Genomic DNA, 24291 nt, shown 5'->3' with positions numbered 1-24291 from the left:
TGAGAGAGAGAGAGAGAGAGAGAGAGAGAGAGAGAGAGTGAGAGAGAGAGAGAGAGGGAGGGAGGGAGAGAGAGAGAGAGAGAGAGAGAGAGGCTGGCAGTGTCTGATAGGCATGCTGTGGTGCAGAGGTTTCTCCAGTGAGGAAAGGCTCCGTCTGAACAGTATTCTCTGGCGTTCCCTCTACTGGAGTGAATATATAACAGTGAATAAATTACGGGCTTCCTTGCAGTAGATAGAGCGCACGTTGTGTTGCAGTCAGGACTGCTCTGGTTCTCCTCTAGCAACAACTGGCTGCAGCCTCACAACACGAGCGGCGTATCAAGATCTGAAGAATCCTCATCTTGCGTGGACAACGGGAAAGAAGCAGGAGAGGAGATACAGGGATAGGGATTCAAAGTAGAGGTTGTAATGTTGGACATTTCTTCCACATTGTTGCCGAGTTTTGAGAGCCACAAGGTGGGCACTTAAGATTTTGAGACATTTTTATTGTTGAAGGAGAAAGAGAAGACTTGAGCGAGAAGGAATAGAGAAGTTGAGAGTGGAAGGCTACAGGATGATCCTGGGTAAGATAATATCAAATTGCTTTTCTCTCTCTTGGCTCTCGTGGATGTGACTGATTAATCTGTGACTATAATAATTACACTCCTGTCGAAGATGATCATTCGCTTCTGAGCACACACTTTTGGTTGCAGGTGCTGCTCTCTCCAATTTAGATATTATCTGTTTACTTTCTCATATGGTCATGATTACCTGCATGGTGGTCCAGTCACTGAAATTAAATATCAGTGAATGGTCCATGGGGTGCTCTCCTTGGAAAAGCTGTAGGATGATTCCCACAGTCTCACTGTTGTTGTTCCTGTGCGTTCATGTGATCTTTATGCTAGCTTTCCATCCTCATCTATTTGTGTGTTTGTCTATCCCACTATGATCACAATCATTGATAACAGGTTTACAATCAGTCCAACACAATACAAGAGACCCTGTACCACACACACACACACACACACGCACATGCACACACACACACACACACACACACACACACATACAACACAAGACACACACAACACACATGGAGCAAGAGAGTAAGACAGAAAATGTCGTGAATAGACCAACATTATCTTAACATACAGGCAGAAAAGGGCAGATTTCAGTTAAAGTGTCCTTGCCAACACATTACCTCTGTCTGTCTTCCTGACCCCCGCGGAATGCACTTATTGATTATAAAGTCTAACTTTAGTGCATTACATGACCTTTCATCTCAATTTCTCAGTGATTTACTCACTCCCAATAAGCCTTCCTGTATTCTCCACTTACAGGATGCAAGGCTCCGTGTCGTTCATTTGACAGCAAACAGCTTGTGGCAGATCGAGCCTCCTCCTATAGGGCTCACTGCCTTACCATCAGGAAATCAGACACTGTCTCAATATTTAACTTCAGGACTCAAGGTCCATTTATTCAGTGTAGTCCACAACCGTCCTTAGCTCCCACCTCACTGGCCATTTATTTCCCTTTGTCATTCACTCACTTCTCCTACACAGGACTTCCATGTCCGCTCACAGACAAGTGAGTTTTTGTGTCCAGTTTTTGTGTCCATCGTGGCAAACCGGTTCATTGAATATGAATAAATTTGACTTTGCTTGACTTGACTTGAGAATACTCTTTTTTTCAAAAGATTAAAGTGCAAATTATCTGGATCCGATCATAATTGCTCTATGTGAGCCAGTCTTATAGTCTTATAGTGTGTGTGTGTATGTGTGTGTGTGTGTGTGTGTGTGTGTGTGTGTGTGTGTGTGTGTGTGTGTTGATTGCATATCTAACAACTTTATTTTTGTTTGTTTGCTTGTCTTATCCATGCTTGAAACTTCCTACGATCTTTCCGTGAGCTTGAGCTCATGTAATCCTTCTGCCTAGTGCAGAAGCTCAAACTCTATCTATATCAGACACTAAACACACTGACACATGATCCCAATAACATGGAGTGATGGTGTTCTGTACACTGTATTAGTTTCCCTTCGCTAAGTCAGAGATGCAGAGCCAGAGACCAAAATAGTGTCGATGATAGGGTGATGACAGTGATTGTGTTGACAAAGCAAAGATGAAGGGAAATAGGGAAATAGGGAGACAGGGAGAGAGAGAGAAAGAGAAAGAAAGAGAGAGGTGAAGGAGATGCAAGTCCTCTCCTCTCCTCTCCTCTCCTCTCCTCTCCTCTCCTCTCAGTCTTCATCAGCACCATACTCTAACTGACTTCATTCTGTCCATCACCAAGAAAATCTCTTCTTCCTCTGCCACTCCATCCAGCGTCGCCTCCTTCCATCCCTTGAAAATATCATACTTTTCTCTTTCACTGAAAGGAAAAAACCAAACATGTCTACACGATCAGCAGTGGGGTATGAAATAAATGTGCTAAAGCTGGCTCATCTCCCTTGGTGCAGGGCAGTGTGGAATGCAGTTTAGTAACTGTTGTGTGATTTTCATGATGAATATTTCAGACCCAAAGGTTTGAGGTCTTTATTTATTTAGAAATGGGCCACAGCTTCTTCTAGTCTGACGCAAAGACCTCAGTCAGCACCATAAAAAAAAAACGTTCATGGCTTGCATCACCATTCACTGAACCAATAAAAGTAGTCCATAAATTGATGTGTGTATGTGTGTGTGTGTGTGTGTGTGTCTGCATACACACAGAATACACACAAAAATCTCCCCGCACGTCAATGTCCTCCAAAGGAATCACAGGTGCATGTGTCCCTGATAAACAACATGACCTTTAAATCGGGGCAATACAGTGAGGGATGAAAAGTATTGACATTTAAAATGGAGAAACCTGCCTGTCATTCTGTATGTTTGACAAACTGACGCACAGCACGTATGTCTGTGAGGCCTGACACTCTATTACACGTAACAAACCCAGTGGCCGGCACGGGAGGGCGGAGAAGAGAAGGTCAAATATCTTTGGAGGTCTTTGTTTAGCCTATATAAATTTTTGGATCTTAGAGCCTCAGAATAAGCACCATTACGCCTTTTATTTCCTGGTTTCAGGGTTACTGAAGGACTCAGGAGGAAAAATAGGCTGCACATGGCGTGTGTCTCATTGTTATGAATCCAAGTCAAAATGACTGTGATTTTTAAAGCCTTGCCCTTTCCTGTCCTGAAGATATGTGGACCTCAGCTGAGCCACCAGCCTGACTCGCATGTGGCTTCAATACAACCCCCCCAAAAAAAGACATAGGGTAAAACCACACATTGCCCCTTAGACTCAAATCAACTCTGTTCTCCAAAAATACACCCTGTAATCATCCATGATGTTTGTTTCTGCAGAAAAGTATATGCTATATGTAGTTCAGCTGCATACATCCTCTTGGCTTGTTCCATTTTGTTTTTTTCTTTTTATTGCAGATCAGGTCATGATTGCCTTTGTGTGTTTTCATTGTAAAAAGCCATAGGGCAGTGCACCTGTCAATTGTGTGTCAGGTGTCATTGTTTGTATGTGTGTGTGTGTATGTATTTACTTGAGAATGCGTGTATGCTTTCTTGCACATACTGTATGCATTTGTGTGTTTGTGTGCTTGCTTGTGTACTGTACACGCTCAGGTTTCTGTGGGTCAATATCTGTGGTGTTCTCCCAGCTCCCAGCAGGTGTGTAAATGCTTTGACAATAATAACGTAAGGCAGGGCCGGTGGTGGTGTTGATGTGGTGGATCCCTTAATGGCCCCCACTTCGCTTTGTGTGGTTTTGCATTGTATTCTCTGTTTGCCTCCACCTGTACTACATCATGACAACAGTATAATAGGAGAGAAAGTTGGCAGCCTGATTCACAATGATCCAAGACTTCCCTGAAGAGCCGAGGACTGAGAGGAGCGACAGAAAAGGCCTTTATATGAAAGGAAACCCTTCAGGACGTAGGTTAGCATTCACAGAACAGACAGAGTCAAAGGGGAGGAGACATTATCCTGTTAGAACTCAATATGTTTCATAAATCTACTGTTCATATCCAATCACTCCTGACTGTCTATCTATCCTTGTCTGCCTCTTAAGATCAATACAATGCGTCACTGCCTCCTTTCTCTATTGCATGCATAAATGCGTGCAAATACGCACAATATACACAACACCATATCACAGAGGGAGGCAAGTGATTCAAGCACAGAAAAATCATATATTATTTATGCACATATTGACAGTGCATGTGACACCATGTGACACCACCCAACACTCACGTAGGTAAAAGCAGCTGTACTGACTGGACTGCCTTCACAACTTTGACAGTGTAAACATGAGAAATTTCATGGGTGTGAGTTGTCAGCTGTGTGGGTTGTGACCGCCTTCCCCAGTTAACAGATGGTATTTCTTCTGTACATTAACCTGCAGGTTAACATGGCTCTTTACCCTCCTTTGGTCACCTTGGACTCACCTCAAAGCATGCCGCCTGCCTGCTCCCTCCCCCACTGTCGATGCTTTCCCTCTCATTCCACCTCATCTCCCCACCTCTTCCAGCCCATTTTTCCCCTCGCTCGAGTAGCTCCTCTCAGCCCCGTTGCCATTATCTCTCACCACCAACCCCATCTTTGCTCCTCATCTTCCATTCCTTTCAGACCTTCAATCGGGTGCTGCTTACCCTACCTATCGCATCTCTAAATCATAATCAGATACAACAGGCTGCTTAAAACCTGAATTGGGAAGTGCAGAACACACACGGCTTCAGACATTTACTGAGGGTGTGTGAGTGGACAGGTCTCAGTCAATTTTGTCATTCAAAATTGTCAGCAGAGAAAAGATGCAGGGAAAAGTCCAAATAACACAACCTAATACCATGACTGCATAATGATTTTTTGTTTGAATGACACTGGTGCAAAGTCTGCAGGGGCAGAAACAAAAGGCTTCATTAATTACAATTACTGTATAAAATCAGAGAGCAGAGATGCAGAAAGGGTAGCTGTCCTGATCTCAAGAGCAACGCATAAAAACACCACACACACACACACACACACACACACACACACTTTCAGTGAGAGGACTTGTGAGAGCTTGTTGGAAGGCAGCATTTAAACCTGGCCACTGGGGTGTAGAGCATCTATCATTAAAGCAGAGTGGAGACTGAAATCAACTGTGCGTTCTCCTTCAACAGCACTTGGCTCTCCTCTTCACTCTGCTTTCCTCTCCACTGTGCTCTCCTCTTCACTCTGCTTTCCTCTCCACTGTGCTCTCCTCTTCACTGTGATTTCCTCACTGTCCACAACTCACACAGGCTACTATAACATTAAGTAACATTGAGCTTTTGATGCTCTTTCACACAAGGCACTATTGACTGACTAACTATGTCAGAAGTCTGGCAAGTCTTTAAATTATCCCTTATAGAGCATTATTCAATCAGACTACAAAAGTTTGTGTGTGTGTGTGTGTGTGCGTGCGTGCGTGCGTGCGTGTGTGTGTTGTTTGCCCCCTGCTTAGGTTGAAATAGCTGCCTTTGACTTGAGGGTAAGCTAGGCTGCAGTAAATTGGATTTCATGCTCAGTCCTTCACAGTAGCAGTATGCGACACTAAGACAGAACCATCTTCCCCCTGCAACGATGACAAAGTTAGCACTGCGCATCTGTAAAGGGTAGAACCCCAAAACAATTAGATTGCTCTACATTTACACAACGTGCACCAAATTATATTACATTTGATTTAAAGCCTTAATTTTACAGAGAACTTGCCACAATGTCAAATCTGGCAACAAGCACAAACTAACAACTCAGCATTCCTGCCACAGAACTAAAAAGTAGAATAGTCATAAATCATTTTGACGGATGATTCACGCTTGTGATCATCGTCATAATAATGATGGCAGTCATCTGTCACCAAACGCTTGTCACTGTTGGATCAACTTGACACTTGTCTTCTTCACATCGCCCTACACACAGAAACCTGGGGCAAAGACAAACAAAAATCCAGCGAATCCAGCAGCTGGCTGGCTAACAGACCTGCTGCCGCCACAGCCTGCTCCTCTTTGCTGTGTGTCTCTGGAGCTGCAGTGACAGCGAGGGTTTTTTTGTCAGGGGAGGCTGGTTAATCCGACACAGTAGCTCATTTCAGAGTCGTCTGTGCACAGCAGCCCATTTAGATGCAGATGTGAGCAGGCTGGCATCATGTGCTGAGCCAATCCACTGAGTGTGGAGCTGAGGGGACTGGGACTAAAGCTGGTTGCATTTTTTTTTTTGTAAGTGGGACCCTGCAGTGCTGCTGCCTCTTATCAGACTTCATTTTGGGGGACAGCGTATCGCCACCCCACCACCCCACCCCCCGTCCTGTCCCCTTCCCTTTCCTCCTGGTCGCACGGAGCACGAAGATGGAGACAGGCAGGGAATACTGAGAGGCACCAGCGACGTCACTGACATTGACATTACCTCTGTGATCATTAAGTCTAAATTGGCTAAATGAATTGCCAATTTGAGAGGCCTTAGTCACAGCATACGGGTGTGTGCGTGCCTGCATGTGCACGTCGGGTTTGTGAAATCTAGTGTGAAGATAAGGTTCTGTCTCGTTTCGTCTTTTTTTTCCCCCTCTGCATCTCTTCATCTCTGTCCAACTACCTCTCTCTCTCACAATCTATGTAAAATTCAATAAGCTATTACACCAGCATTGATCTTTTTCTCACCCAAACATTTGCATTAGAAAAAAAAGGCAATAAGATGAGGGAGTGGGTGAGACTGAGCTGTCTGTTCATTTTAGTGGAGAGAAGGGGCAAGAGGTGGGGAGGTCTGGATTTATAGAGTTTGGCAGCGCTTTAACACTTTAACGCTCCTCAGAATGTGTCTAATCAATGCTCTCTCTCCTGCATGGTAGCTGTCGAGGAGTCTTGGTGTTCACTTATCTGATGTCATTGTAAATCACTCAAGGAGATGGTGGGTCAGGGGATGTTGCTGCTACACTCGCTGCAGCAGGCTGCTGTGGGATAGTGTAGGATACGGGATACTGAGTACACTGTGTGTCAACTTTAAGTACACCAGTCTGTTATGAGTGTCTGCACTGTAAATGCAGATTTATAAGTCGCAGCAGACAGGCTCTGACCTTTAAATTGTAATGTGGTGTAAAATGAGCGGCGGATTTACCAGAAGCGTGAGAGGAATATGCCTCACGCACCAAAGAGAAAACACCTTTGAGTCCTTACTTGCAGTATTGTGTCCTTTGTTGAAACAGTGTTGCCCCAGTACTTGCTCTGTTTACCAAGTGATTCACTGAATCAAAGACATTTTTCACTCTGATATTTATAGCTTTTGATACAAGAACCGACATTACATGACAGCTAAACTTGAGTTTTACATACAGTATATTTTGAGGCTTTAAAAAGAGTGTTAATATTTGTAATGTTTGTAAATACTGGAGTAAAACAGATTTGTATATCGCTTTGATGGCATACTTCAAAAGCCTTCAAAAATTCCCATCAACAAATCACAGAAGCCTTCAAAAATTCCCATCAACAAATCACAGAAGTCACAGAATATACAGAAAGAAAAATGAATTCCAGATCGCATCTTTAACCAAAACTTATTTTCATCATGCTGTTGCTTACATCCATTCCTCCATGATCTCTGGTGTTGAATGTTCACCCATTCCTACGTGTTCAGACGTTGGTGTGAACTAAGGTGTGTGGTTACCAATGGTTTTGCAGTCTGCACAAATCTTGCTGCGGTTGGTTTAGAGAGGTGATTATGACTACCATGTGAGCTGCAGGATTACCGGCATGTCTTAAGGACATTTAAACCATGACCTCTAGTGCCATCTCTCCCATCCCCATCACAGGACACCCCCTCTTATTTCCCTTCCTACCCTCCACACTCCTTCCCTCTCAGCGGCATATGCAAGAGCAGCCACACACACACACACACACACACACACACACGAGAATGGCTGCAGCTGAGCTTCAGCTGCCACAGCCTTCCGAGGCGAGAAAGGGTCTGACAAGGAAAGCCAGAAGGAAAGACTTTCCCCTCCATCTATTTCTGATACTGACAGCACATTCTTGATGTCTCCCCCGCTGTCACTGAAAGGAGCTTCCTCTCCTGTTACGAAAATAGCTTTCTCTCGCCCTGGTTTTGACAAATAACCAGTTTTTCTTTTCAAATGTAACACATTTGTTAAGTAGTCATCACACAGCAGTGGCAATAAGGGATGACAATAGCAGATAATCTCGGGAGAAAAGATTATACAAATTCTCTACATACTGAGATGGGGCCTCGAGCACCCTGCTGGTTTTACACTTAAAGAGAAGAATAACCATGGGAAGCAGGAGAGGAATGGAGAGAGCACAAGCAAAACAGAATGAGGAGAAGGAGGAACAAAACAGCCAGAAGGACTGTGCTGGAGAGAGGAAAAGTATGGATGAGGGATACAGAGGCAAGCAGACAGAAAAAGGGACCATGAAATAGGGATAGAAAGTGAGGCTTGGTGCGAGGGAGAGAGAGACGGGGGAATGGAGGAAAGGCTGATATCTGCAGCACCCCAGCTGTGAGGCTTAAGGAGCTTAGCCTTCCTGCCCATCACAGAAGACTCCTCAAGTGCAGGCATTCACCACCGCTTAGCTGCCAGTGAGAGAAAAAGTGAGCAGGAGAAACAGAGAGAGAGAGATGTGGGAGTTGGGGGGGCTCAATGTGGGAAACTAATGCAGAAGACGATGCCGGTGCTGGTTTGATGTCTGTGCTTGTTCTGTCACTCAGAGGAGCCCAGCGTAGAGGAAATGTTTTATTAAGAGAGGAGGCTGTCAGGTGTAATCTCCTGTCTCACTGAAACACCTTCTGAGATGATCTCAATTTGCGATTGAGGAAGAGGAGTTCTGACTCATTCAATCTGTGCAGAACCTCGGTAACAACAACACCAACTCTTGATCAGCTGTACAATGAATTAGGCTTTACAGAGCATACGACATCACCTCTGTAGCCAACTGGTGAGCTTTTTCATTTCAAGTGAAAACCTAAAACCTACACTGTACCCTACCATGCATTGTGCACTCTTTCATTCGGAATAATCTCTCTCTCTCTCTCTCTCTCTCTCTCTCTCTCTCTCTCTCTCTCTCTCTCTAATTTCCCTGTGTGTGCATGTACCCCAGGAAGTGTAAACCGACCAGGGCCGGTCCCTGCCTTCCTCAGGAGCCCGACTGTCATCCCACCCCCGCTGGACATGAAGCCCTTCCTCCAGTTCCCCCTGGAGACGCCTCATCCCGCCAGCGTTGGCCTCTTCCACAACTTCAATACAGTGAGTGCTTACATGAAAACATGTACACAAGCTTGAATGTACATGTGCGCACACACAGAATACAGCAGCCAGTGTCTGGGATTTATCATCGTCTTGTTTTGCTTAATAGAAGACAGCAACGGTATTCAGCTGCGGTTTGGACAGGTTTTCTTCTGAGCAGAGACGGGTGATAAAGTGCTGCGGATTTATATAATCCAAAATGATAAGCTGACAAGTGTTTGCTTTTCAAACAGCATAGTGAGTTTCAGCATAATTGAGAAAATGCCCAGGCGAGTGTTTTACTGCAATAAAATGAGTTACGGCTAATCAATTTTATAAGAGGCACAGGCTGTGTTCCCTACAGTCAGCATTTTCAGTGGCTCCTTCTCATTTCCAGATTGGGTTTCATGTGAAGGTCAATGTGGTGACAAACAGGGATGCACGTGCACCACACACACGCACACATACAAACCTACACACACATTCATCGACCTCATCTACATATACCCTGGCAGACTGACCCTCCCACTAGTTAATGATTCATCCTACTTCATTGAGGACGTTTAGTGAGGCCACCAATCTGCCAGAGTGCCTCAATCTCACTCTTTGTTGCACGGAAACATCCAAGCAAGTCCACTGCACTACTGTCATCCTGTAAGTGAAGGATGCAGCTAAGTGTGAGTTGTTATTTGAAGCAGACGGCCGCACTTAGCCTGCTCCTCTCTAGAGGTTGCTGGTACAGAGACTGAAAGGACACAGAGAAGGGCAGACTGATAAAAAACACTTGATTACTGTGATTATTGTTTCAAATCCACTTATGTTGCAGTTTCAGGGGAAACTTCTCTATGGAATGTCCACAGATTATTATTAGAGTTATTTAGAGACCTTATATCAGGCCTGCCCCACCAGGTTTACGTGTAATTGCCAGACACTTTCTCACACACATTCTCTAGAGTATAGCTCTGCATTAAGACATAAGCAGCACAGTGAAGCACTGTGTGGGCAGAAGAAGAGAGTGAACTTCTGTTCCTCTGTTCATTTGTAACACTAGATACTTAGAAAGGACGTTCCTTTTTATGGGAGTTTAAAATCAAATGTTTAAGCTGCCACAAATCATTGGTCTCTGTGTCATTCAGTCAGTCAATTTAGGAGTGAAAAATGACTTCAAACCAATGAAATGTTGTATTCTGTATTCTGATTAGAGATTGGGTCTGTGAATAAAGCATTTAGCCAGCATGTGCATATGAGACACAGTGTAAATTGCTTGTGCAATAAAAGTGGCACTGTTTGAGGGAGGAGAGAGTGAAAGAACAGACAAAAAGTGGACTAATAGGTTAATGAGGTTATAACTGCAGGGGGGTAGACGTGTAGAAAAGGGCTCAGAACCAGCCTGCTCAGAACAGGTGGTCAAACAGAGGCACAGAAAGATACAGACACTCAATGAAGGCAGGGCGCGAGATCGACATCGCTAACCACAGCCAACAATAGGAGATGAATAGGTGAGTAGATGGATCTTGTTTCTATGTACCTTGTCTGCACACACACACATACGTAGACGCACATCAACACTATGTTGGCATAGAGATAAATGTATAAATGTAAACAAACAAATCTGGAGGTTTTGAAGGTCTCCATATGAAAGACACAAAACAGGAGAGAGGGCAAGAGGAAACTGTCTGAGAGGAGGGTAAAAGAAAAGAGCAAAAATCAGGTTAAAGCGGTAGTCTATAAATATTTCTAACAATGCATTCAAATATAGTTTAGGTTTTCAGACCAATTATACCTTTCCCCTGGTGATTGGAGCTGGAGAGCGTAAACAGTCTCTCATTCGGCAGTATGCATTCACAGTGTAAGCGAGATGAGAGGCTGAGTTAAACCACATGGTACTTTTGGCTGTTTAATGAGGGCACCACCCAGCATTGTGGTTGCCAGTCGTGGCCGGCGGGTCAGAAAGCTCACACGAGTCCATTTGTGTCTGGTGAAACTATGCAGTAAACATGTCTCATATGAGTGACGTGGCATACATCTGTTCCCAAAGTATGAATGCATAACTTTGCACAATCCAACACTTTGTTGTTGCTTGATGCTAAATGATATTCAGTACAGCACGACTGATATGTTAATCACAAAATTACAGCGCTGTTGATTAAAAATGTGCTGGCCTACCTACTGCTTGTTGTACAGTATATTTATCCATATTTAAGTAAGCAATCAAGACTGTTAGTAACATCAGTAAGTGACAACTGTGAGTAAATTCATAAATGTTAGTAATCTACTTGCACAACTGCACAATTGTTTGTACTCTATTATATTGCTTTTATTCATTTTATTATTTGTACTGTTTTATTGCTTATTATATGTTCTATTTGTTTTTCCCTGATGAATTCTATTGTTTTTGCTGGTGCAACAACCAAATTTCCCCACAGCGATCAATAAAGTCTCATCTTATCTTGTATTAATTTTTACTTTTACCAAGCTATTATATATAAATATATCTCTATTGTTTTGTGTAATGCTGTGGTTTGATGTTTTGCACAGAGGAGGATTGTAGCAGAAAAACAAAGTACTAATTTTTGGAGATAGGGAGTCTGTAATTAGGCCCCTCTAACCCCACCGTGAATTAAAGTGTTTGAACAGCACCCAAGAACCCAGGCACAGACAGCAGCACCAGCTGCTACTGAGAAAACACACACCCTCCTGTCCACATCAATCAGGACTCTCTCTTCAATTCTCTCTTCTCCGCTCTTTAAAATTTCCCCATTCTAGCTTTTTCCCCTTTCCCTGTCACTCACCTTTTTTTTTTGTACCACCTCTCTCGCTTTCTCTCTCATTCACATTCACTCTCCCACTTCAAGTTCCCCTTTCAATAGATTACAGTTCAGAGAAACCTTGACTTCTGAGGTTTCCTTATCAGACTAGCCCTCTGTGGTGCTAATCTTCAATGTGACCTCTGGGTTCTCTCTCGTCAGATGGACCCTGTCCAGAAGGCAGTGATGACTCACACCTTTGGCCCACCCATGGTGAAGACTAAGCGGCCGATCATCTCCTGCAATGTCTGTCAAATACGTTTCAACTCAGAGGTACGAATGCATGAATAGTTAATACAAAGGGTTTAGGGCTACAGATGGTGCCGCAGCAGTATTTGATTTCTCAATTAATATCCTTATAATTGGATAGCAAATGCATGACCGGAATTCAAGTTCTGCACCATCACTGATTGAAAGGAAACACATTTCCTAGAGGATCAGAGCCTTGCACCTGTACTCTAATCATATCAAATCATGACCCAAATGAACTTAGTGTTGGTGATTGACTGCACTGCTGGAGCAGGTGAGAACTTGGTCTGCAGTTTCCCAGCTCCACTTTTAGCCCCCTGGAGAAAGGAAAGAGGGGGCGGGGGAGAGACAGACAGAGAGAAACCCCTTGCTTAATTTACATCACTGTCACTGTCCAGTTTCCTACACTATTTTGATTTGATTTCCCAGAAAGGAACCATGAAAGTGGACCTGTGTGCTGAGAGTTTGCCGGGCTGAGCTGTGTGGCTGGGTCGGGGAACATATTCCAGTTATTGGTAGTGAGCCTGTATATAGAAGGAAGGTTTTAGGACGCCTCTGAAGGAGTTTTAATGGAAGGGTGTGAGGTGTTTAAGGGTGTTTGTGAAGCAGGAGGATGAACCACAACTAATGCAAGCTTGTCCTCAAAGCCAACTTCAGGCTGATGAAGCACATTTTCAGCATTTCAGTCTTGACAGAGGGCACAACGCCAAAATCAGGGAGAGGGACTGAAATCGAAGAGGACACAAGAGGTGAAACTTAAGAAGAACGGTTTAAGTGTCACCATTAAAGAGGCAGCAGTGTTAACTGGAGTTTCATGGTTGAAAAACAAATACCTCATAACATGCACATCCAAGCCTAGCTACTGGATGTAATGATTGGCATGAGATACGCATGTGTGTGTGTCTGTATGTGTGTTAGCCAGCAGAAGTTGTTTAAAGATGCACTCAGTGCATTTAGCTATATATTTGCCAGACAACCACTCAGTGACTGGAAGGCATAAACAGTCTAGGCCTTTTATCTCTGATTATGTGTATGTGAGTGCATGTGTGTCTTGTGGGACAATTTGACACTGTTTTTTTTCATTGGCATAGAGAATAATTAGAATTTGGATGACACATTTCCTAGTGGGACTAAGGAAAACAAAGGTCTACAACATTTCTAATCATGCCGCCTCTGTACATCTACCTTCCAAAACATATGCATGGATACAAATCAATCATAACAGAAAAACAGCTCAGAATAATTTCTCCACAGTCAATTCTATTAGAAGTGAATAAAAATTACTTGTTCCCTGGGCAGAACATGTTTTACAATGCAACGGCTACAAAACATCCAGGTTGAATTTCCTCAGCAACAGTGCGAGCAGTGTGTGTACCTATCGATATAAAAAGTGCTTTTATATGGGGGGAAAAGCTCTGTGTTTATGGCCTGTGCTGTAATCTCTAAGCCAAAGATGAGTACAATCAAACAAAAGTTAAATTTACAAGCCTGCCTAAAAATATAAATACATTCTAGTGATGAAGTGCTGAATGCTTTTCCTGTAAATGCAGTAGGGTGTTAAGGACACAGGCAGGGGGTCATCTGAAACCTGTGTAACACTGCCCTGTTCTCTCTGTGGGGGGTCACTTAATAATATCCACCCGTTATAACTCTACTCCCCAGACCTCCATGTTCTCACATGGTCTACATGAGAATTGTACATGTACAATTGGGGGCCACCTATGTTTGTGTACTCTTTACTATGTACATTTTTGCATGAATATGCGTATCTCTACTGCATGAGTAATGTATGTAAAGTGCATGAAGATGTGTGTGTATGCGTGTGTGTATGCACACGTGTGTGAATACATGCGTGCATGAATGTCTATAGTAAATGGCTTTCCTGCGACATGCGATGTGATGTCTTCTGTGCCACCTGTTTGTCCTACCCCCCGTTTGCCTTGAGAGTCCTGGTCTGCATCTGCAGCTCTACAGCAGCTCTACAGCAGCTCTACAACACTTTCCACAGTAACCTGAGAGACTGGGAGCTTAAAGCACGGTGGACATTCTTTAATAATGAAAGAATACTCTGCTTACAGTACAGCGCTAGTCTTACCCGCTATGTTTGGGCAGCACTGCAGTTAAAGACTCACACTCTATCGCATTTATTTTTCATCAAGTCTCTTGCAGGTCATAATCAAATAAAGTCCATTAATTATACCAACTAACCTCTTAATGTCCGTAAGGTGTCCGTTTTAGACTCAAATTCTCAAGTGTTCAGCAAAAGACTTGAGCTGCACACAAAGTGAAAGGGAGCACATTGATTGATATCGGCCATGCAGAAGCAAGTGCTTTACACTGCTACTAGACTGTAGCCCCACATGTCGTAATTATAAGATTGCAATTCATTTCAGGCCACAGAGGACAGATTAGCCTGCCAGTGTTCGGCTCAGCTCTGCTGCAAGGCTGACGTCACACCATGCTGCATTAGCCATCGTCACCACTGCAGTACCAGAATACTGGACACCTCTCCCTCTCTCTCTCTCTCTCTCTCTTTCTCTCTCTCTCTCTCTCTCTCTCCCTCTCTCTCTCTCACTCTCTCTCTCTCTCCCTCACACACACACACACTCTTCAATCCCTCTCTTTCAGTCTTCTCGTTCTTCTCATGGTCAGGCCCACACCAGACCTTCATTAACCCTCTGCTTGGCAAGTTACTTTGCTCACCATTTTCCTCATCAATTTTCATGTTTCTGCTTCTCCCTCTGTGGGGTATATCATCTGTCCCTTGCTCCTCTCCTTCTCTCCTTCTCTCAACCTCATCCCACCCTGTCTTCCCTCACTGCTGCCTGTAGCCTGTACAGTAGATTTGGCTGCTAGACCAGCTCTCTCTGGTTTCTGTGCTTTTGTCGCTTTATAGATAAAACATCAAAGCACATCCTGCTTAGAGAGAAAAGGATTTCAGGGACATTCTCTTGCTCTCATTTTCTCCCTCTTAAATCTTTTCTCTGCTTCCTCATTCATCTTAATCCCCCTTTCCATAGGCTCTTTTTGCGGCTTCTCTCAGTCTGTTTCACCTGCTATTCCGAACATCATTTATACTTTATCATTATTCACTTTTCCTCTTAACTCCTATGACTTCAAAGATCTCTCACACCTTCGTTCATTTAATCTCTCTTCTCTCCTTTTGTCTCTGGTCCCAACCCCCTTCCCCCCTCCCCCCCTCCCCCCCAAACACACACACACACACACACTCTTCTCCCAGCCTGCCGTCAAGCCTTTTATGCTTGAATTGATAGTTGACCTTCATTGATTCCTAAAGACCTGATAGTGAAGGTCAGGAGGATAGTGGAAGTATCAAAGCTCAGAGAGACGAGAGTCACAGAAAGGGAGAGGAAAACAGCAGAGGAGAAGGGGAACAATGCAACGGAGAGGAGAGACTGCAAAGAGAGGAAGATACAGTAGAGTGTTGAGTATTTGCGTCCCTTTGGAGCTCTTTGGCGTCATTGGCTCATGTGTTCGTAGGGCTTCCTCTCCTTCACGTCTAATTGCAGGGCTTTGGGGAACAGCAGCCTGTGACCCTCAGAGGAGTTGGGTTACACAGGCAGAGCTATATCTGCCTCTGTCATCACCAATCAGGACGAGGGCTATATGGGTAACTCTGTCATCGGCAGTTAATGCCTGGGGCTTACACAGGCATCCCTGACACGTCCCAGTGGCCCCCTTGCCTCGCTGACACGCCCCGCCCCACCAAGCCCCCTACCTACAGTATCACGCACCTCATGCGGGTCCCGCAGCCTTGTTATTGACACACTGAACCTATCTAATCCCAGCAGGCCTATGCTTGTGCGTACACACACACACACAGTTACGCATGCGGTCTTGCATTACTGTATTAGTGAGGAGCTTTCATTCTACATTCATTCCCTAACCCCTCAATCTGTCTTTTGGGTTTGATTTAATTTGATAGTATACAAATATCCATACTCATCTATTCTCAGAGGATAACGCTCATTTCCAAATGCCGCCCTGTGTGAAAACCTTAACTCTCACCAACACATGCTTAATCTTAACACTTAAAGCAATATTCCATTTAGTGTTAACATGGGGGTTATTCGGCACTTGACCGCCATGAAAACCAGAATATAAACTACTCACCAAGATTTGATGCAGCTGGGACTAGTTTCATTAGATTGAGGCCAGGAAATTTCCTGAAAACTTACATTTAAAAAGTTTGTGAACAGATTCAACAACATATCCTGTCTTTGAGACAATAAAGCAGTCATTAGTCCATCGTCATTTTGCATTTCTATTCATGGTTTACACTAAAAGTAGTAGATCCAGTCTCCCAATAGGAATTCTCTCTCCTAAATAGTATCCCATCCATAAATAAAAATGCTATTTGGTGAAATTATGTTCTAAAACGTTGGACCATGTGATTTTCAACAGTCCATTGAAAATCACAGTAGTGGGATCTGTTGTTGAATCTGTTCACAAACGTGGTAAATGTACGTGTTAAGAACACAGGAGGGACCCAAACGCAGGACACGGACAGAGTGGTGTTGGTAAGAAAAAAGGCTTTATTGTAAAGGAGGTTCTGGATGAGGGGCTGATGGCAGGGAATGGGAATCTGGTGGCAGCAGGGGTAAGTGATGGTAAGGAGGAGTGGGGCTTGGTGTGAGCGTGGCATGAGGGGGAAGTGTGGCAGGCAGGGGGAGCTTGGAGGCTAGGAGGTTGCTAGCAGGCAGGCAGGGAGACAAGCAGGAAGACAGGCAGGCGGGTGATGGTCCTGGGACACAAGAGAGGTTGGTTAGTTACATGAAACATGAAGAGACAAAATCACTAGGAGTTCAAACTACATTGGCCTGGAAGCGTATCTACCACTGAGATTGAAACAACAATCTAGTGAAGAATGGTTGAAGAGCCGGGGTAGATATACTGCAGGCAGATGAGCTGATGAGAGGCAGGTGAGCAGACTGGGAGAGGTGATGAGCCGATTGCAGACAGGTGTGCAGGATGAGCAGAGCCGGGAGCCTGGAGAACGAGGAAGGGAGACCACGTCCACACCAATACACGCACAAACAAAACAGACAGAGAGAGAGACAGACAGGGGAGCACTGGGAACACAGGGAAGGGGAAACACAAGGAAACACTAGGGAATCTTCTGGGGGTACGGCCACGGCTGTAACAATACGTTTTCAGGCTATTTACATGGCCTCATTCAAATGAATGGGAAATAAAAATCCAAACACTACAAACTCCCAGCTGCATCCGATCTTGGTGATTAGTTTATATTCTGGTTTTCATGGCGGTCAAATACCGAATAAAGCCCATGTTAAAACTAAGTGGAATACTGCTCAATCCCTAATATCTCAATCCCTTACCCTAACCTTAAGCCAAGCCTGATTCTAACCGCAACCCTAACTCTAACCCTGACCCTAAAATGGCCTCTAAAACCTACTGAAATGTCCACAGCTCTTCACATGCACTTCACAAATTCTGAACTCAAACTGGTATAATAATGCAAGTGCACGCAGACACACACACTCACAAGCATGGACACAAACTCCTTTTGATTTACTGCATTTCCCTCTCGGTAGCTGTCAACTGTCACGGGTCCTCCACAGCCCTCCGGTCTATTTTAGATAATCCCACCACTCAATAATCATCATCAGCTCAGCGGGCCAGTTCACTGATTACGCCTCTAGTGAAGGAAGACAGGGACATTCTGGGGGCCTAATCTTCTCTGACAGCCTCATCAGGATCTCAGACCCCCAAACCAAAATTTAATGCGCCAAAAATGTAGTGATGGAAGAATACATTCCATAGTTTGTGACTCATTATTGGATTATCTAACAAGAAAAGTATGTTGGTTTTAAATTTTAGTTTAACCTTTATTTATGCAGGGAAGGTCAACTGCGCACTTTTTCAGAGACACCCTACTTCACATTCACACAGTATCACACATTTGCACCTGGGAGCTGCTCCACTGCAGCAGTTGAGGGTTGAATGCCTTGCTTAAGGGCCACAACAGTAGTTATTGAAGGAGGGGAGAGCGTTATTGACTTTCCCATTATTGACCTTCTGGTCACAGACCTGCTTCTCTAACCTCCAGGCTACCGGTTTAAATGCCATGCAGCAAAGGACATTTCAGTTTTGAAGAATAAATTTGACACATTTACTGCCAGAACATTTCCCAAATGACCTTCATTACCAAGGGGATCAAGTGAAGTTCTGTGCAGGATGTGGAATGTTTTTTAAGAGTTTTTAAGATATTTCTAATGCTTTGTTACAAAACAGAAAAGTGGACCCAAAATCCAGACATCATGACATGTTTTTGGTTCTCATTGAATATGAGCATCAGAGGTTTGACTAGTGTTATATTTGAGTGTGTTCAGCGTAATCTTTTTCTTTTTTTTTTTTTACATTGCACGTGTTTAGTAATGAACCTCTGCTCTCATTAACAGTGTTAACAACAGTAAGCACAACTTGTGTGAAATTAAAGAGCTTCTGAATGTATAATTGACCAGACAAACAGGCAAATATAAAACTGTCGGGCCTTAGGGGAATGAAGGCACGTAGTATGCAAGGGTAGCACTGGGCTCATTTGACACTCCAGTGGAATCTGCTTAGACAAATCCAACCCACATGGCAGGTTGGGTTCACTTCATCGGCCTCAGGCTCTCTTACTGACACTGATGTGGTAGGCAACAGGAGATGGGGACTTAGGACACAACATAGTGTAAAAAATGAGATATGGTGTAAAAACTGACAACAAGACTCTTGATCAACAAGCACATGACTATGTTTCTCATTAGTTTAGTTCTTATCACGGTTTTAGTAGACTGAACGCAAGCCTCCGTTTACTGTAGCGTCAGTATATCCATGTAGTAATAACTGTGAAAGATTCAATCTCATTCAAATTCGTAGAGTGTAGATTACGTGTAAACCTCTGCTACCTCTTGTCCTCCTGCCAGAGCCAGGCGGAGGCCCACTACAAGGGGAACCGCCATGCTCGGAGGGTGAAGGGGATCGAAACATCCAAGACAGCTCGTCCCCAAGATGGTGACAAGCAACACCCTCCCCCTACTGCCTCACCCTCACCACCAGGCCCCTCGCCATCCAGCCCTGAGTCTGACCCAAGCAAACAGGGTGAGCATCACCTGCGCCACATGATATGATACACACACACACACACACACACACTCACACACACACACACACACACACACACTCATACATGCACACACACAGGGACCTGTCACAAAATTGCACAGATGCTCCTTTCACTGAGGACAGGGGAAACATGTCCTCATGCTGAGGACAGCTGTTGTGTAAGAGGTTAGGACAGAAACTCAGCAGAGAGGAGTGTTGGTGTCCTGGTGTCCGCTAAGGAACATCACTGTCAGCACTTACAGGATCAGCTTCCTGCTGTAGGCCCCAGTCATCAGGATTGGCAACCACTGACTAGAAATGCCATAATACCTGTCAACAACTACAGCACCACCTGACAACACACAGTGGTTCACTGGAAATATAACAGGTTACTGCTAATACAATTTTATCAAAAGTTGCAGTTCAGCAGTATCCACCTTGAGAAACAGGAAAATTATTTAACATTCATTGTAATAATCTGCATAAATCACTCTGCTCATTATGGACTCTACAGACTCATACTGTTCAATATTGAATTAATCTACAACAGTAGGCCTATGAAAAGTACAGAACTGTGTGCCAGTGAACCACCTCTATCTATGTAAACTCTGGGCTGGCCAGCCTGCTGTCCTCCATCACCTGAGTCCAGATGGAGCAGCAGCAGCGGTGTGTCTCTTGGGGCTCGGCTCCGACCCGGAGAGACAGAGGTTCAAGCACGGCGCTGGTGCTGGAAGATCAGCACCACTATTTTCACACTGTATTATCAAGTTCTACAGTGTTCAAGGGGCTATTGTATGGTTGAGAACCTATTTCCCACAAATTATTTACTAACCTGGAACTTTGTGCTGTTTACAGATGACACCCAATCCTGTCCCAACTCTAATGAGTCACCTTTGACCCCTAGCCCCCTCACAACACCCACACTGAACTCAGCAGACGCAGAGTGTCCTCTCCTGCCCTCTCTCAGCACGCCTTTGCCATCCTCTCCCTCCCCTTCCCCGGCCCTCAGTGTCCCCCCCGGGGATCCGACAGTGGCCGGTCTTCCTGACACCCCCTCCCCGGCACCCAGCCCCTCTTCAGGAGAGTCTGAGGAAGAGAAAGCCAAGAAGCTTCTCTACTGCTCCTTGTGCAAAGTAGCTGTTAATTCCCTCTCTCAGCTGGAGGCACATAACAAAGGTAAGGCTCCCACTCCAATGGAGAATTACAATGGTTATGAATCCAACACAGCTACACAGTACATCAACAGTATGGAAAATCTTGAAAGAACTAAGCCTTTCCAAACAACAGCATATACACCATTAGAAGCAGTTTTAGAAACTTTGACCCGTGGCTCTCTAGTAGGAATGCAGCACTAGTTATGCATCTGAGGTTTGAAAGCCCATGTGTTACTGCCACTTAGTGGTGAGAACGGTGGGTTGAATCTACATAACATGTAGGTGGTGATATAGACCCTAAGGACAGGCACAGCCTACGTTAAGATTTTCTCAAGCAGTTGATGATTACAGGAATACACTCCCATCCTATCTTTATTTCTTTATGCTTTCACCACATCTGTCTGGGTAACGGTGTAACTACTGTTCTCTTATACTGTATTATTAGCACCCTATTAGCACCCATTAGCTGAGAAGTAGCTTTTAGCTTTTGCTCTCTTGATCTTTTTCAAAATGCACATGCATTATATTGTAACACGGCCTCAGTTAACAACCTGGATTACATCTTTCTTTTTATTGTTCCCAGGTACCAAACACAAAACAATTCTGGAGGCTCGGAGCGGATTGGGGCCTATTAAAGCGTACCCACGTCTGGGTCCCAAACCGAGCCCAGAGCAGGGAGGGGGGCTGACCTCTGACCCCAACACTCAGGAACGCACCTTCCACTGTGAGATCTGCAACGTTAGGGTCAACTCAGAGCTGCAGCTTAAACAGGTAAGAAGCCCACAGGAGGAACCGTAAAGGCAGAAGAGACAGCTGTTATTATTAATGAATTGAAGGCTTTGTATAAATTTCCCAGCAATCTCATTATTATCTTCCCATTATTTTTTCAGCATATATCTAGCCGGAGGCATCGGGATGGAGTTGCAGGGAAACCCAATCCTCTTCTCAGTCGGCACAAGAAGCGCACAGACTTTATGGTATGGACTCAGCTCTTCCCTCTCTAAGCTTCACATTCCATATTCCTCTATATTCCTTAAAGAATAATTTTGCAGTCAGTTTGAGCTTCTCACCACCTACTGTGTGATTTTGAAAAATGCAAGAATGTGGGCGTGAAGAGCAGGGGAGAGGATGGGGGGTTTGGGGTTGGGCCGGGTTGGTGAAAACAGGAATGGGGTGGAGTGTCCCAAATCTACCTTTATACTAGGGGTGGGAAACATTTTTTTTCCTAAATGATGTATCTTGGGACAATTATTCCATCTCCAACTGAACACCAGCTGCTCATTTTAACCACTGGAGGGCGAACTGAGCCAGGTTTAGTGAGATAAATAAATGTTGACAATATGACCAGCATTGTTGTATTTCATAACTATATAGTAGGTACTAAATAAAAATTTACAACAAAAAAAAGTGTTTTGGTATGGATTTACTCTTTAAGAGAATCATTATCATTTATGTTTCAGAGTCATTATTGGATACATCAACAGTTTAGGTGAATATTGTTTTTCTCCCTCTTCTCTCACCTTAATATCTCTGTCTCACATTTTCTTACAGTCTTCCCTGACTTTCTCAAAGGAACTTCCAAAAACTCTGGGGGCTGGACTCTTACCAAATCCTCTGGCTGTTGCTGCAGCAATGGCAGCTGCAGCCTCCTCAAATCATCTGGCACTACGTGCTCCTGGCCCCGCCTCCCACCCTCACCCCCATCACCACCTCCTGCAGGGCACACACCTCAGCCTGTTACGGCCCGCCCCGGGGCCCATTCGCACTACACATGGGCCAATCCTCTTCACCCCTTACTGATGGTGAAACAACGAGGACAAATCAGGAAGAAGCACACTGTGAAGCAGTGGCCTGCAACCATGTGCCATCAAGAGCAAGATCAGCTGGTGTAGCTGTGGCTGGTGTTTCATTATAATGAAAACCTGTGTACACATGGTTCTCGATGGGGCATGGCTGCAGACTGCTGCTGTGTTGTAAACAGGGAGAACCAGTGATAATCAACAAATCTCAGACATTTTACGGAGGAGAGACTGTATACCCTTCAACCTTTCCCGGATTCCCCTTCATCACTTAGCCATCTGCCAATCGTTGGATGAACTCTCTGCAGTTGGTTGGAAGAGGAACTAAAGGTGGACAACAGACATGGTCCTCCTGGCAAGCATGGACTTCCTCATGCACCCTCCAATCTACAACTGACTAAATATCTCAATCTAACACGTACTCCACTGTAACTGATTCAAAGCCCTACCTCTCTCATCTTTCTCCTGTGCCCAGCTCACCTCTGCGAGGGTTCATTGCATATCCAAAGCATCAATGTTAACATCATCAAGAACATGCCCACTGGGTTAGACATAGTAGCTGCCTCTGATGTTAACTGGTATCATACTGTAGCTGTCACAGTATAGTGGATCTTACAACTGCTTAGCTCTGTTTTTGTGGCCTGGATAGAACAAGGCACCAATAATTTCAGTATCTAAACCGTTAAGTTTGAGTTTCTAGACTTGCTGCTGTATTTTTGCAATTCCTGGCACAAGGTTCTCTGTACTGTATGTCTCAAGGTTCTCGGTAGGCCTATCTGGTCTAGAATTGTTGATGATAGTTACTGGTCTATATTTATCTGTGTGGCAGAGGAAGAGGAAGTCAGTGAAGAACCGCAACAGGGTAGAAAAATACATTAAAATAATTATTAACTGATGTATGCACCAAAACAAACCCATTTGTTGTTTGATTAACACGTAAGTGGGATTGCAATGAAGATATAATTGCCGCTGGAGCTCAATGCAGCTATCAGCATTTACTCTATTGTCTATGGAAGATACAGTAGGGCTGGAGAGAAGAAGTGAAGAAAAGAGAGCGAGAGAGACAAACCATGCTAAGTTAGTTTCTCCACTGATGTACAAGACGTAACGGGACGTCACCAGTCAATTGGTTCCCCTGAGCATTCCTCAAATTTCTCCCTTAATGGCCACTGGCAACAACTGCGTGTATTTGTGTATTCAAGATAAAATCTGACAAAGCACACAAGTAAAGATAATGCTTCCGTTGTGATGATTCTACATGTAAATGATTTCAAGACATTTAAAACGATAAGTCATCACAGCACAGTTGAACAAAAGGGATTTAGTGTCTTAATGGAATCGTTTCAACACTGTGAGCACACTATAGGACGACGGCTGATCTGTGACTATAGCAGCAGGTATTTGCAATGACGTAAATACACATTTGATTATACACATTTTGTTTTCACCACAGTTACCCCATAGCAGGAGTGTGGAAAACACTGGGATGAAAGACACCAGCATAAGTTACAGAAGGAAGAAAAAGGACCACGCACACAAACTTTTCACTTTCATAATTGCATCACAAGCAGTGATGAATAGTTGTATGCAAAAAAAAAAAAACAAAGACAACTTTTTTATAGCATTATAGGCCTGTAGTGGGACACATTATGACTTTCCGAACAGGGAAATTACCTGACTTTGTTGTGTTTATCTGCTCTGCCTCATGTACTCCAGCCCTACCTGACCCTAAACTAACCCAGTGAACACTGTTGTGACGGGTTGTGACGGCCTGATGTCATTTAACTCTTATAGTTTGTGAAACATTAGAGGGAGGCTATAGGAAGTGGAAATTGTAGCAATACTTACAGCACTCCTGCTAACTTCTCTTGGTAACTGCAATAAAAAAGAATATGTCTACAAATGTATTAACTGTTATTTAGGAGAAGTGTATTGAATCA

General features: G+C 44.1%; 1 protein-coding gene across 2 annotated transcripts; it reads left to right on the top strand.

Annotated features, from left to right (window-relative positions):
* The first annotated feature begins 544 nt into the window (after window positions 1-544).
* LOC139657444 (zinc finger protein 385A-like) lies at window positions 545-22352 on the top strand. Of its 2 annotated transcripts, XM_071535284.1 has the most exons (8): window positions 545-563; window positions 9087-9232; window positions 12181-12291; window positions 19221-19395; window positions 20332-20574; window positions 21136-21323; window positions 21443-21529; window positions 22104-22352. In XM_071535284.1, exons 1-8 carry the CDS (start codon window positions 554-556, stop codon window positions 22350-22352), a joined length of 1209 nt encoding a protein of 402 aa, XP_071391385.1. In that variant the 5' UTR covers window positions 545-553. The 2 variants fall into 2 exon arrangements, with proteins under 2 accessions (XP_071391385.1, XP_071391386.1); XM_071535285.1 differs by lacking the exon at window positions 20332-20574.
* Window positions 22353-24291: the final 1939 nt, after the last annotated feature.

Source organism: Centroberyx affinis, unplaced genomic scaffold, assembly GCF_046629955.1.
Source record: "Centroberyx affinis isolate AG114_WGS23_722 - 3 ecotype Tasmania unplaced genomic scaffold, CSIRO-AGI_Caff_v1 ptg002685l_1, whole genome shotgun sequence".
Taxonomy (NCBI): Eukaryota; Metazoa; Chordata; class Actinopteri; order Beryciformes; family Berycidae; genus Centroberyx; species Centroberyx affinis.
Note: the sequence above shows the minus strand (reverse complement) of the source record. Positions and strands in the feature narration are given on the sequence as shown.